The sequence below is a fragment of the Vespula vulgaris genome, chromosome 8 (genome assembly GCF_905475345.1).
Source record: "Vespula vulgaris chromosome 8, iyVesVulg1.1, whole genome shotgun sequence".
Classification (NCBI taxonomy): Eukaryota; Metazoa; Arthropoda; class Insecta; order Hymenoptera; family Vespidae; genus Vespula; species Vespula vulgaris.
The window spans coordinates 4,844,686-4,856,566 of record NC_066593.1 but is presented as its reverse complement, the minus strand read 5'-3'; the positions used below and the strand labels follow the sequence as shown (position 1 = coordinate 4,856,566).

The following is an 11,881-nucleotide window of genomic DNA, read 5'->3' as shown; positions in this document are numbered from 1 at the left end:
GAGCTCTCCCGTATCCTCGACGCCCGACGTCGCGACGCTCACCTCTCACCCCCACCACTTTCAAATCTGCGACGCCGGCGCCGAGAGCACGCGCTATCTCGATACCTATACGCCCTCTATATCTATTTCTTCTCTCTCTCTCTCTCTCTCTCTCTTTCTCTCTTTCTTTCTTCTACTAAGGGTCCTTCTCGCTGATCGATTACAGACCAGGCAAACTCGCTTTTACTCCCTCTTCCTTTAACGCGCATAAGTTTCCTATTTGGAAATGGCCAGAACACGAAGGAATTTTTCTTTTTTTTTTTTTTTTTTTCTTTTATCTTTCATCCACAAATCTTTCTTTCTTTTCTTTTGTATGGCCTTAAATCTATGATATAGATTTAATTTTTAATTATTTATCCGCTTCAAACGATTGGCGTTAGTTTCTATTACATTTATCAGTCTCCTACATAATTCATATTTATTTAAACTTATATCATAATTCTCTTTTCGTTCTAGAGTCAATTTCTGGTATTATACTATCAACAACAAACGATTTTTCTCAAATCTTTTAAAAGAGTGTACTCTTATATCATAACTGGATCAAGAGGTCGAAGTGGGAGGGAATACTCTCTCTCTCTCTCTCTCCCTCTCTTTTTCTTTTTTTTTCTTTTTCTCTTTCTTTCTCTTTCTCTCATAAAGTGGTCTGCTTGCTAAACACGCGAGCGCACGCGCGCATTTATACTTCGTTAAAGTACAACTTATGTTATATACAAAGACGAGTTATTTAATGAAGCAAACTTGCTCTGTGAAGATGCCTGTATATCCGAGAGAACGATTTTGAGTTGTAAGCCCGCCTCCGCTACTCGTTTACGCCTTTACTAAAAGCTTTTTAGTATGGCCCATTGCACCCTCTTTACCTTCTTTACCGGTCATGTTGAGTTCATTGAATAGAATACAAGAACTTATTAAACACGGCGATACTTATCGATTCGATGCTTATACATTTTCATTTATTGTCGTCTTTTTTAATCCATCTTAAACAACGCAGTTCGAAAACATTAAGTACCTCGATTTAATTAAATTTTATATTACGACACTTTGATATTTCATAATTTAGAATGGTATTGAGTAATACATAGGAAAATGTATGATAAATATTTATATATTATATATGTGTTTGATAATGTGGACTCGTCGTAAGAGATAGTTTGTTAGATAGAAATTTACGGTATACCAACTGGTGGTATTATTTGCGCAGTACATTATATGTATTTCACTGCAACGCGCTGCTGATACGAGAATCTAGTTCTACATAGGCCCACATACACGAGAAATACGTACATACCGTAAAGCAAAGAATTTGAGACACGTTCGATAACAGTGCAGATCCAACCGCTTCCTTTGACGAAGCAAGAGATTACGTATACATATATATTTCTATAAGATGAAAGAACAGTGAATCAGACTGTTTGTCAGAGTACGATTTTTTCGTTGTATTAACTCTTAAATGAGACAAAGGTCGTTGTACTACTTCCAAACGAATTCGAATCATTATTACCGTTCGTATGGTAAATATTAATCATTATAAAAAATATTTAAAAAGGCTATATAAATAACGATCGATTATATTTTGTACATTTTTCTTTTTCTTTCTTTTTATTCGTTAAATCACTTTGGATCTTAAGGACTCTTGCAATTGTTTAATAACTTCTTTCGCTACGGAACTCGTTTCGCTTTGTCCGTTGATAGCAATATTCTTAATATTCCTAATAGAAATCGACGTGGTCAGGTCCTCGATATATTTCGGATCTTTAAGATTATAGGTAATTGATTGGAGAATGCGCAGGCATAACAGCTGCAATTCTTCCGATAAAGTATCCTCTTCCAAGCAGCGACTGAGAACTTCAGCCACGCGAAACTCGAACAAGCAGCTTAAACCGGTATTGTTCATGCTCACGTTATACAATATCATCAGCATCAATCTATAAAGAAGAATTGATTTAAAAAAAAACAAAAAAATTAAATTCTTCAAATCGTTCTATTTATGAAAATCAATTGACTATCATCCAAATAAATAAATTAATTAATTCCAATAAATTTAACAAATGTAACAGAATCGATAACTCATTGTTAGAAGTTATTGCATTTTCCAATAACATAATGAATGTAACTCGCTCTAATCACTGACTGTATCTATTCTTAGAAATTGTCTAACGTCTATTTTTAAGAACAGGAACGTCTATTCATAAAAATTCGATAGATACGTATAAACGAAACGACACAGAAACGATGATACAAACGAGTTAATTCGTAAGGAAATTATTAATTCTCGATGATCGTTTACCTCATTAGCGAATGCTTTCCCGATGCTATCGGGAAGAAATTAGGCATAAATTTGATAATTTTCTCAACGAGATCCCTCCCATTCTGATTGGTAATGAGGAACTCTCTGCCCTTCGGTATCGACGATATATTCGTGACAATACCCAATAATCCTAACACAAACTGATACTCGACGTTGTTCGTAGGCGGTATACCCGTTTCGTACGTGCTTATAAATGCCACGAAACTTCCGCTCACTATCGACAGGAACTCTCTTACTTTATTCTGGAGCTACGCAACGTGTTCCTTATAATCGTACGAAGTCGAAGTATATTATAACACGATAACTTATAGTAAAGAAAATAAAATCGTTATTGCTTACACCTGACAACCAAATATCGACGATTTCTGGAAATCGAGAAGCACGCCACGCTAAATTTCCCAATACTGCGCCTAAACTCGCGCAAAAATTGCTTTGGTTTAATATCTGCGTAAAACGAAGGTAAGTTGCATATGATTAATTCAAACGAGATCTTGATTTTTAATGTGAGAAAAAATGGAAATATATATATATATATATAAATGGATCCGTGGAAAATATTTTATAAGTATTAATTAAAGGAATTGTGCGGTACTTGGATCTTAAGGCTTTGGATTTCTTCGATTGCTTTCTCTAATTCGGTAGTCTGAATGTGTAATTGTTCTTCCATTTGTTCGTATTTGTATTGAAGGTCTGGTTCCGTTTCATCTAGAACACGGTATATATATATATATACGTGTGTGTGGGTGTGTGTGTATATACGATTACTAACAATTGTCCCTACGCTTTATTTATTATATAATTAATATTATACAAGTAACAATTTCTTTGCATTATATACAATTATACACGTGCGTGTACAGTGTATAATGTAATGGATTATGTATGTATGGATTTATGTATGTGTGTATATGTAATCGTATTATACGTGAGCATCGTATCATATATATATATATATATGTTACACTTGTATAATATTATATTATAATAGAGGGAAGTTGTATGTGGGAAGGAAGAGGAATTTATGGAAAAAATAAATAATTCTACAAACCTTTTCTACTATTTAAATAAGGTTGAACAACCGAACGAAGAAAGTCGTGTATCTTTTCTCCTTCAATTTCTATAATACGCAATCCAGACTCCAATTCGGGATCTGTCAAAAGTTTTGGAGCACTCTTCACGAATTTTTGAAGTTTGTCCTCGATAGATTTTAAAATGTTTTCTAAAGAAATCTAAAATAGAAAATGAAAATTGTCAGAAATATATTTGTGCTGTATAAAAAAAGAATTCATTGTCGACGTGACTATACACAAGATTTACGACAAAAATGTTTTTATTTGGAAATAAAAAATTGATTATTTTTTGTTCAAAAATTATAAATTGCAAAGAGAAAAAGAAAAAAAAATTTATATATATATATATCTATATACCAAAAATTCGTTCTCACTGAGAGTCTCACGAGTCGCAGACTCGATCATAAATTTATTCATTTCCATTATTTAATTAATGCCTTTTTGTCCAAAATTGATCGATTATTTTAATAAAATTTAAAGCATACCAACGAATATCCACATCTTTAATTTTTACTTAACATTAAGATTAAGTTCGCGTTTATATATCTTTATTATATTTAATCTCAAAATAGAAAAATAAGGTTATAAAATAATAAGATGCCAAATAAAAAATCGTTTAAATCTATCATGTACGGTAATATTCACTCTGGAAGATGATAGGTGCGTTCGATATATATTGAGTTAAATTTGAATTAAATCTGACCAATCAGCGACAATGATTTATAACATTAATTTAATGTTGTGTATGGCATGGTTTTAGTATCTTATTCACTAAGCACCACGATAACTATAAAAAAAAATTAATTATTCTTGATAAGAATTTTTATGAAATATAATATTTGAAAATTCTCTGATTTTTATTGGCTGTTTCATAGATACTCCATTAAAATTCGTAAAAGATAGTACATTTGTGAACACGCAACTAACGGACATTGGACTTCGCGTGGTCTTTATTATATATTTTTCAGAATACTCAGCGTGTGGTTTTCGCGTTTCAATGTTATGATGCAAAAAGATAGTGTTAATTATAACCTTGTGATTTATAAAAGAATTATTATTTTTACAACGTCGTGGATTCGATGATAAAACTATTACTATTTCACTAGAAAATATACGTAAGTTATTAAATATCATCGTTTCATCTCAAAAGCCGTTAAACGTCGATTCAAGTTTTGCCGCTTAATTCAATTTTGATATTCCTTACAATTTGGAAAGTCAATATCTTGTCATTATCAAAATATTGTTACCATATTTCATTAATTTTGTTTCCATTATCAATTGGTTCGTTTATTTTTTATAATAAAAGACGTTATATTAATAGATGTGAATATTATGTAAGACAATACTTTCAAGTTGACCACAGTTTCTTGTGACTGATTATAAATATATTTTTAATAGGACAAACAAGGTACCTGCGTAATAATTAAATATTATTATAAAAAATTATAAACCTGGAATAAAAGTGATATAAATATATATAGATATATTTATATATATATACATATACACATAATTGTATACGCATATACAAATTATAAAAAATAAAAATCATGGAACATAATATAAATAATAGTGAAATGGTAAATATTTACAACAATTAAAACAATATTAATGGTTGGATAATAATAATATAAAAGTAATAATTCTCTCTTATTATATAGTTAGAAAGAACTAGAGGTGCAGTTCGAATGAGTACTAGAATAAGAAGAAAAAGTCCATCACGGTATTCTCCTAGCAGAAAATCATCTACTAGTCGTTCTTCTAGAAGATCACCTGCTAGATCACCTGCTAGATCACCAGCACGATCACCTGCTAGATCACCTGCTAGATCACCTGCTAGATCACCAGCACGATCACCAGCACGATCACCAGCTCGATCACCTGCAAGATCTCCAAATGCTGATAAAAGAAAACTTCCATTTCGCAATACAAAATATGCCAAAGTATCTATTCCCAGAATAGAGTTTCCCACTGGTAATTACATTTATTAGTATGTATGATTAATATAAATTTATATTAAATATTAAAAATGAATTGGATTGTATTACTTTACAGAAAAAATTAATAACAAGGAAAAAATTACGGTAACAAGAAATTCTACTTTTAACGATAATCAAACTGATACAATGCCACTTCATTATCGGTTAAAAGAACTTGAAGCTGTATCTCGCAGATCGATACGTATGTCTAGTACACCAAAAATGGAATCGCCACATAAATTCACAGCATTTACTAGAAATTTTGATAGAGCTGTTTCTTTACCAGTGGAACGAAAATCTCGATTACATGATATAAATGATGGGAAGGAGAGAGGTTTTTCTGTACAAAGAGATCAGGTACTTATGGCTTAGAAATGCTTGTTTAAAAGTGTATAGCATGTTATTAAAATTTGATTGAAAAAGTTTCAATCAAATTTTAATTATTTTAGACATCCTGTATTTTTTAAATTACAAAAGTTTTATGTGCTATGATTCACGTAAATTTACAATATTTTAGGATTTGACTAAACCAGTAGAAGAAAACACACAATCAGAATTAATAATATTAGAAAAACGTAGACAAAATATAAATTTAGTTAATGAACCTCAGGAATGGGGAGGATGGTTTGGGACTTACATTCTTTTATTTGTCTTACCTCTTACTGTAATTGCACCACAATTACTTTGTTCAAAAGCCATGTGTAAATTAGCGTATCTAGAAATACCAACTGATATACAATTATACATCAATGCTTATTCATTTTTTGGATACATGTCATTTTTACTACTACTCACTATCTTTTCTTTTATTCCAATTGGGAGGTGCATCGACGGACAACAAAGTAAAATCGGTAGATTGCAATACCGTATGAATGGTATGATAATCACATTTTTTACACATCTTTATTACTTTTGCAATATTTATGTTAAAAAGAAATTATTTATATTGTCTTTTAATTTCTCTTTTCTTTCTAGGATTTTTATGTGCCGCATTATCACTGGCCATACTCAGTATATGTGTATATAAAAAATTAAAACTTCATGACTTTATTTTAGAAAATTCTTTACAATTGAGTACTAGTGGATGGATTCTTGGAACAATTATAGCAATATTCTTATATATTAAAGCAAATAAAGCACCTGTTGCATGTCTTAATATATGTGCATCAACTAATAGTATTATATATAATTTCTGGCAAGGCAGAGAAATTAATCCCAGACTTGGCTCTTTGGACATAAAAATAATTTTATTACGTGCTTCAGTGATTGGATTAGTAATTATAGTTTTTCTTTTTTTTATGTATAATAAATAATTATTTCTTTTATTAATTACATTCTTATATTTTGCAGATTATTGTAAACTTGTCTGTTATAATCAAAGCATTGGAAAACAGTAGTAGTTTGGACGTGAAGGATATTAATTTAGCAGAATTATTAGTATCCTCTTTACAAATATTTTATGGTATGGATATGTTAATGTACGAATCAACTATTTTAACATCCTTTGAATTTACGTACGAAGGTACTGGATATATGCTGTGTGTCGGTCATTTACTTTATCCTTTTCTACCAACTATTTTATCTAGATACATGTTGTTTAGAAGGTAATTCATAAATATTATTATGATATAATCACGATACATACAAGATATTTTCAACCTTCATTTCTTATCTTTGCAGAACACAAATAAACTATCTCTTTGTAATACCTATCCTAAGCTTTATTATCGGATACATTATATACAGAATTAGTAATTCTCAGAAGGATGAATTTAGAAAAAATCCATTATCTCCTGCGTTAGATCGTATGTCAACTAAGTATAACTATAAAGATATGATGAGATGCGAGTATCGGCTTTTACAAACAAGTTTTTTACTTTACAGATTTAGAAACGATTTCGACGTCACGTGGAAAAAAATTGATAGTATCTGGTCTTTGGGGATATATAAGACATCCCAATTATTTGGGTGATATCATAATGCAATGGTCTATATCTTGTTTGAGTATGACAAGTGAAATCTTACCTTATTATGCTCCATTGTGTTGCACTATAGTGTTAATGCATCGTGCAATAAGAGATAATAGACGTTGTAAATTGCGTTATGGTTATGCCTGGGAACAATATTGCTCGAAAGTAAAATATATGATTATAGATCACGTATTTTAAATATTTTTTTATTGTAACATATGGAAACTAATTTATAATACTAAAATTTATTAGAATGTTTCACTTTGAGATCTCAAGAGAGTTTGCATGACATCTGTATACAATGTTTGTTATTGTATAAAACAAATCTTTATAATAATCTCATATTTTATAGTATATATTTTAAACTTAAGAAGAATTCATGTTTATAGATATATATATATATATATACATATAAGTAGTTACAGAAAAACTGTAATCGAAAAATTTAGAATCTCAAAAATATGATGTCATATTTAAGTTTATTGATTATATTACATTGATATAAGCTTGAAAATTATTAATGCAACATTATTTCAAGCTTATTATGAACAAAAAATGTTTAAGTATAAGAATAAAATTTGTAGAAATTAGTTTTAGAAGATTGTTAAATGTAGATTTATGTAATGATACATAATGTGTACATTGTAACACAATAAGGAATTTTATACTTTTTTATATTAAAGACGTGTATAATGATCTGTAATAAATAATTTTTATAAAAACCAAGAGAAGTTAAGTACACGACTTGAATGTATTAACATATATATGTATGTGTAATAAATGGTGACTATTCCATACGAGTTGCGAGTCATTGTACGAACACGATATTTTTGAGCGAACAAATTATTAAACGTTAAAAATGGCTACTTATTTTGGAGAGGTTGTATTTCCATCATCTCGGGCATTTTGGGATGAAAATGAAGGAGAAGAATTAACTGATGAATTGCAAGCAGAACTGTAAGTTGTTTACCTTGTCAATAACATAACCTTAAAAAAATGTTACAATCTTTTTTTCTCTATTTATACATTTAATTTTACTTTTAGGCAAGTCAATATTAATTGGCTAAAGGATAAACCCACATCTATGAAAAAGTTTATACTAGTAGAAGGAGAGATAATAATTGGTACTGACGTAAAAAGTGTATACTAATCATATTATTAGATATGAAATTATTATAACGATTCCATTTTTTTATATGTGATTTGTATTCCAGATTTTTTAAAAGAGGGATTATGTCATGATGCTGAGGAAATATGTATTATTCAAGATAAATGTAATAAAGAACTTGCTACAATATATCAAGTTAATAAAGATCTTTATATCTGTATTATACCACGGAACTTTGATACAAAATTTGCAGGTGAATTTGTAATAAAGGTTAGTATTTAATGTTTCTTATATTTTTCTTTTAAATAAATTTTATACAATATTAAATGTTATTATTTCTTTAGATAAGCGAAATTTTGTCTATTTCCAAAAGTATATATTTAATAACTTGGAGACACATATCACAATACAAGAGTGGGAACATACCAAATGTACCTTCTTTTCTAAGATGCTTATATACAAAAGATGCAAAGGATCTATGCAAGTCACACAAAGAAATCTTAGAAAAACCAAACATTATATATGGAGTTGCTGCAGGAAGTTAGTAACTAATTTTATTACAAATAAAAAATTAAAGTTATAATTAATAATAACAAAATATAAATTTGTTTTTAGTTTTATCTTTTGCTCAAATGATGGAATACCAGTCTGTTCTTTATGTTTTATATACAGACAGTTTTGTGTTAGATTCCATAGCTGCAGAACCTCTTATTGAAGTATTCGCAGAAATAAGTAATCAGGATTTACATAATGTTACATTTGTTGGAAAGAACTTTTTTAATAAAGGAAATCTATATATATAAAATATTGATTCATTATTTTTACTTTCTCAAAAGAACTTCTACAAATCGTTTATTCCTATAAAGATTTAAGAGTTTACTTTGTCAAGTAAATCAATAAAAATACAGAAAAATTAATTTTTATATATAAATTTAAATTAAAAAAAATTTAAAGTAAAATTTGAAAAGTATATAGAAATAGTAGTAATACTACTGCTATATGTACAATATTTACAAGAGCTAAATTGTTATGATATCTACAACTCTAATATAAATTATAAGAAATTTTCACATCAATAATGTAATTTTGACTTAAAAATAATAAGTATATGTTAAGGTTGTGGAGGATAATAGGTTCGTTGAGTACTAGTAGGTGGTACTAAAGCATTGGGTGCAAAATACGATGCATTCGTTGGATAAGGATAAGGCTGAAATGGTTGAGCTGCATTTGGACCAGGTGCAGGCCGAATAGGGGTGGATGAACTAATATGGTGCATTGTTGGCACAATATGGTTTATAGTGTTTACGGGAGGAGGAGGTACAGAAACATTTGCTGGAGGAAACACTGGTGGATAAGTTGTACTGCCTGGAGCAAAATTTGTAGGATATGTCGAAAAATGTGCTGATGCATCTACAGATTTGATACCATCTGTAGTATCTGCAGCTGTACAACCATTTGCAGCAACTGTAGGTACTTCGATTTTAGTCGCTTTTCCAGGAGTCACTAAAATAGATAATTTTGATATTATTATTATACAAAAACATAATTTTTGCATTTATTCTATATTTTATTTACCATTTGGTGTATTTGATGCAGATTCTACTACAGGAGCTGGAGCAATTCTCTCTCTATTTTGTTCATTAGATGGTATTACAGGTGGAGAATCAGGGGGCTTGGTATTATTTGCTTGAGAATATAAATCTAATACTTGATGACAAATATCTGTAAATACGTATTATTAATTAACAGTATTAACATAATTGTATAATACTAAATTGATAATTAATTTATCATACAAATATATTTCAAATAGATACCTTCTAAAAGATCCATAGTTACATCTTCGACAAACATATCCCACCAACGTAAATGTTTGGGTTGTCTTCCATTCCAATCTAATACTTCAAATTTGCTTAATTTTCCTGCTAAGTACATGAGAGCAACTGCTATTATCTCTGGTTCCCATTGTAGAGATAATGTTGTACATAAACTGTAAATTAAAAAAAAAAAAGAAAAAAGAAAAGAAGATGCAAGTTACTACAATTTATATAGATTTATAAAAATATTTATTACCTATCATTGACAAATGTCCAAGCCATCTGAACCATTTTTTGTAATTTATTTTTATCACCTATAAATACAATATTTTTTAAGAATATTTATAATTAATTAAAATACATTTAACTTTGCTAAATTATACCTTTAAGGCATTTTGCATATTTCAATAGGTAACTATATGGATGCTCTACTTGTAAGTCAAATTTAATTGTCTGCAATAATATCCTTTCTATAGTCATCACTTCTTCCTGTAAAAAGAAGCAGTAAACTATAAAAAATGTTGATAAAATATTATATCTTATTAAATGAGAAAGTTAGATAATTCTTAGAAAATAATTTATAAATTTAAATATTTGTTATACTTTAGGATCCTCCCCAAATGTCATAAATTTTTGTTCAGTTAATAAAGTTTTAGCTGTTCTTATAATATCTTTACATTTTTTTGGTGTCTCTTCTACTTTACCAGCTAATAATAAACAGCAACATGCAGTAACCTATTTGATAATAAAGTAATCAGAGTTTAGTAATATTGTCTAATAGATTTATAATAACATTAATAAAATTAATACATTACTTACATATCGTGGAAAATTCTTAAATGAATGAAACATATAAAATCTATGAAAATAAACAACGCCTGTTGCCATTGTATTATATCCTAAATCCATTTTTGTGCCTGTGTCTATTATAAAACGAGCACCTTCTTTTCTATATCTGCATTCTGTCTCATAATCAATCCCATCTTGAACGGATGGAGTATTCCGTAATTCTTTTTTTTCATAGTACCAGCACGGCATTTTAACTCTTTAATATAATGAAGATGAATTAGACTTCAGAAAACCAAAATTTTTACAATCTACTACTAATCAGAAATTTAAAAGTACATCTAAATATATGAATTTCCGCAATTAATATTGTTATAATATGTTTAAAAATAATTACATTTATTTCAGTATATTATATTTAATGTAAAAACATACCTTGTAATAAAATCTTATCGGTTTTATAGAGAATAGTTTATACGGTATAGGTTATATTGTTGTGATAACAGTTAATTACTTACGCGTATTAAGTAGCGTATATCCAAACCGTTTATAATCACAAATTTTTCAACAAGTTGCAGAATTTAATTGTTTTTTAAATATTTTTGTTTTTTATAATTATTGTAAATCACTTCAGTTTACACGACCAATTATCATACAAATATATGTAACTGTACCCAACTTCACACATTATATACAGCGTTACCAGATCAAGGGAAAAATCGTATAGTAGCGGTGGAAAGTACCAGTACTAGTCGTTATCAAAGTTAGGTTAAATTGGAGGCACAACTGCGTATGACGAAACACACT

The 11,881-nt window shown here is 29.1% G+C and overlaps 4 protein-coding genes across 6 annotated transcripts; 2 read left to right on the top strand and 2 right to left on the bottom strand.

Annotated features, from left to right (window-relative positions):
* Positions 1-1,588: 1,588 nt before the first annotated feature.
* On the bottom strand, positions 1,589-4,294 carry LOC127065571 (heat shock factor 2-binding protein-like). The gene is made up of 6 exons (XM_050998087.1): positions 3,772-4,294; positions 3,393-3,573; positions 2,937-3,049; positions 2,684-2,788; positions 2,324-2,592; positions 1,589-1,961 (listed from the first exon to the last, which is right to left on the bottom strand). The coding sequence occupies exons 1-6, from the start codon at positions 3,835-3,837 to the stop codon at positions 1,643-1,645; spliced, it is 1,053 nt and encodes a 350-aa protein (XP_050854044.1). The 5' UTR covers positions 3,838-4,294; the 3' UTR covers positions 1,589-1,642.
* On the top strand, positions 2,665-8,085 carry LOC127065564 (delta(14)-sterol reductase TM7SF2). 2 transcript variants are annotated; one of them, XM_050998055.1, is made up of 9 exons: positions 4,379-4,529; positions 4,813-4,994; positions 5,076-5,388; positions 5,470-5,750; positions 5,911-6,268; positions 6,369-6,667; positions 6,744-6,997; positions 7,074-7,198; positions 7,278-8,085. In XM_050998055.1, exons 2-9 carry the CDS (start codon positions 4,965-4,967, stop codon positions 7,559-7,561), a joined length of 1,944 nt encoding a protein of 647 aa, XP_050854012.1. In that variant the 5' UTR covers positions 4,379-4,529; positions 4,813-4,964; the 3' UTR covers positions 7,562-8,085. The 2 variants fall into 2 exon arrangements, with proteins under 2 accessions (XP_050854013.1, XP_050854012.1); XM_050998056.1 differs by lacking the exons at positions 4,379-4,529; positions 4,813-4,994 and adding an exon at positions 2,665-2,803.
* Positions 8,067-9,276, top strand: LOC127065574 (proteasome assembly chaperone 1). Its single transcript, XM_050998092.1, has 5 exons — positions 8,067-8,320; positions 8,408-8,487; positions 8,578-8,741; positions 8,816-9,011; positions 9,087-9,276. The coding sequence occupies exons 1-5, from the start codon at positions 8,223-8,225 to the stop codon at positions 9,272-9,274; spliced, it is 726 nt and encodes a 241-aa protein (XP_050854049.1). The 5' UTR covers positions 8,067-8,222; the 3' UTR covers positions 9,275-9,276.
* Positions 8,801-11,867, bottom strand: LOC127065570 (cyclin-K). Of its 2 annotated transcripts, none has more exons than XM_050998086.1 (8): positions 11,510-11,867; positions 11,108-11,333; positions 10,892-11,023; positions 10,672-10,777; positions 10,545-10,602; positions 10,289-10,461; positions 10,047-10,193; positions 8,801-9,974 (listed from the first exon to the last, which is right to left on the bottom strand). In XM_050998086.1, exons 2-8 carry the CDS (start codon positions 11,324-11,326, stop codon positions 9,583-9,585), a joined length of 1,227 nt encoding a protein of 408 aa, XP_050854043.1. In that variant the 5' UTR covers positions 11,327-11,333; positions 11,510-11,867; the 3' UTR covers positions 8,801-9,582. The 2 variants fall into 2 exon arrangements, with proteins under 2 accessions (XP_050854043.1, XP_050854042.1); XM_050998085.1 differs by having other exon boundaries at positions 11,593-11,867.
* Positions 11,868-11,881: the final 14 nt, after the last annotated feature.

Excerpts from the sequence above, each read along its gene's own strand:
- LOC127065570 (XM_050998086.1), bottom strand. The coding sequence starts at position 11,326 with ATGCCGTGCTGGTACTATGAAAAAAAAGAATTACGGAATACTCCATCC. Across the intron at positions 11,024-11,107 it reads TTAAGAATTTTCCACGATAT|GTTACTGCATGTTGCTGTTT; the intron begins GTAAGTAATGTA and ends ATTATCAAATAG. Across the intron at positions 10,462-10,544 it reads TGGACATTTGTCAATGATAG|TTTATGTACAACATTATCTC; the intron begins GTAATAAATATT and ends TTTAATTTACAG.
- LOC127065571 (XM_050998087.1), bottom strand. The coding sequence starts at position 3,837 with ATGGAAATGAATAAATTTATGATCGAGTCTGCGACTCGTGAGACTCTC. Across the intron at positions 3,574-3,771 it reads TCAGTGAGAACGAATTTTTG|ATTTCTTTAGAAAACATTTT; the intron begins GTATATAGATAT and ends TTTCTATTTTAG. Across the intron at positions 2,789-2,936 it reads TCCAAAGCCTTAAGATCCAA|ATATTAAACCAAAGCAATTT; the intron begins GTACCGCACAAT and ends CGTTTTACGCAG.
- LOC127065574 (XM_050998092.1), top strand. The coding sequence starts at position 8,223 with ATGGCTACTTATTTTGGAGAGGTTGTATTTCCATCATCTCGGGCATTT. Across the intron at positions 8,488-8,577 it reads AGAAGGAGAGATAATAATTG|ATTTTTTAAAAGAGGGATTA; the intron begins GTACTGACGTAA and ends TTTGTATTCCAG. Across the intron at positions 9,012-9,086 it reads ATATGGAGTTGCTGCAGGAA|TTTTATCTTTTGCTCAAATG; the intron begins GTTAGTAACTAA and ends ATTTGTTTTTAG.
- LOC127065564 (XM_050998055.1), top strand. The coding sequence starts at position 4,965 with ATGGAACATAATATAAATAATAGTGAAATG. Across the intron at positions 6,668-6,743 it reads GTGCTTCAGTGATTGGATTA|ATTATTGTAAACTTGTCTGT; the intron begins GTAATTATAGTT and ends TATATTTTGCAG. Across the intron at positions 6,998-7,073 it reads AGATACATGTTGTTTAGAAG|AACACAAATAAACTATCTCT; the intron begins GTAATTCATAAA and ends TTATCTTTGCAG.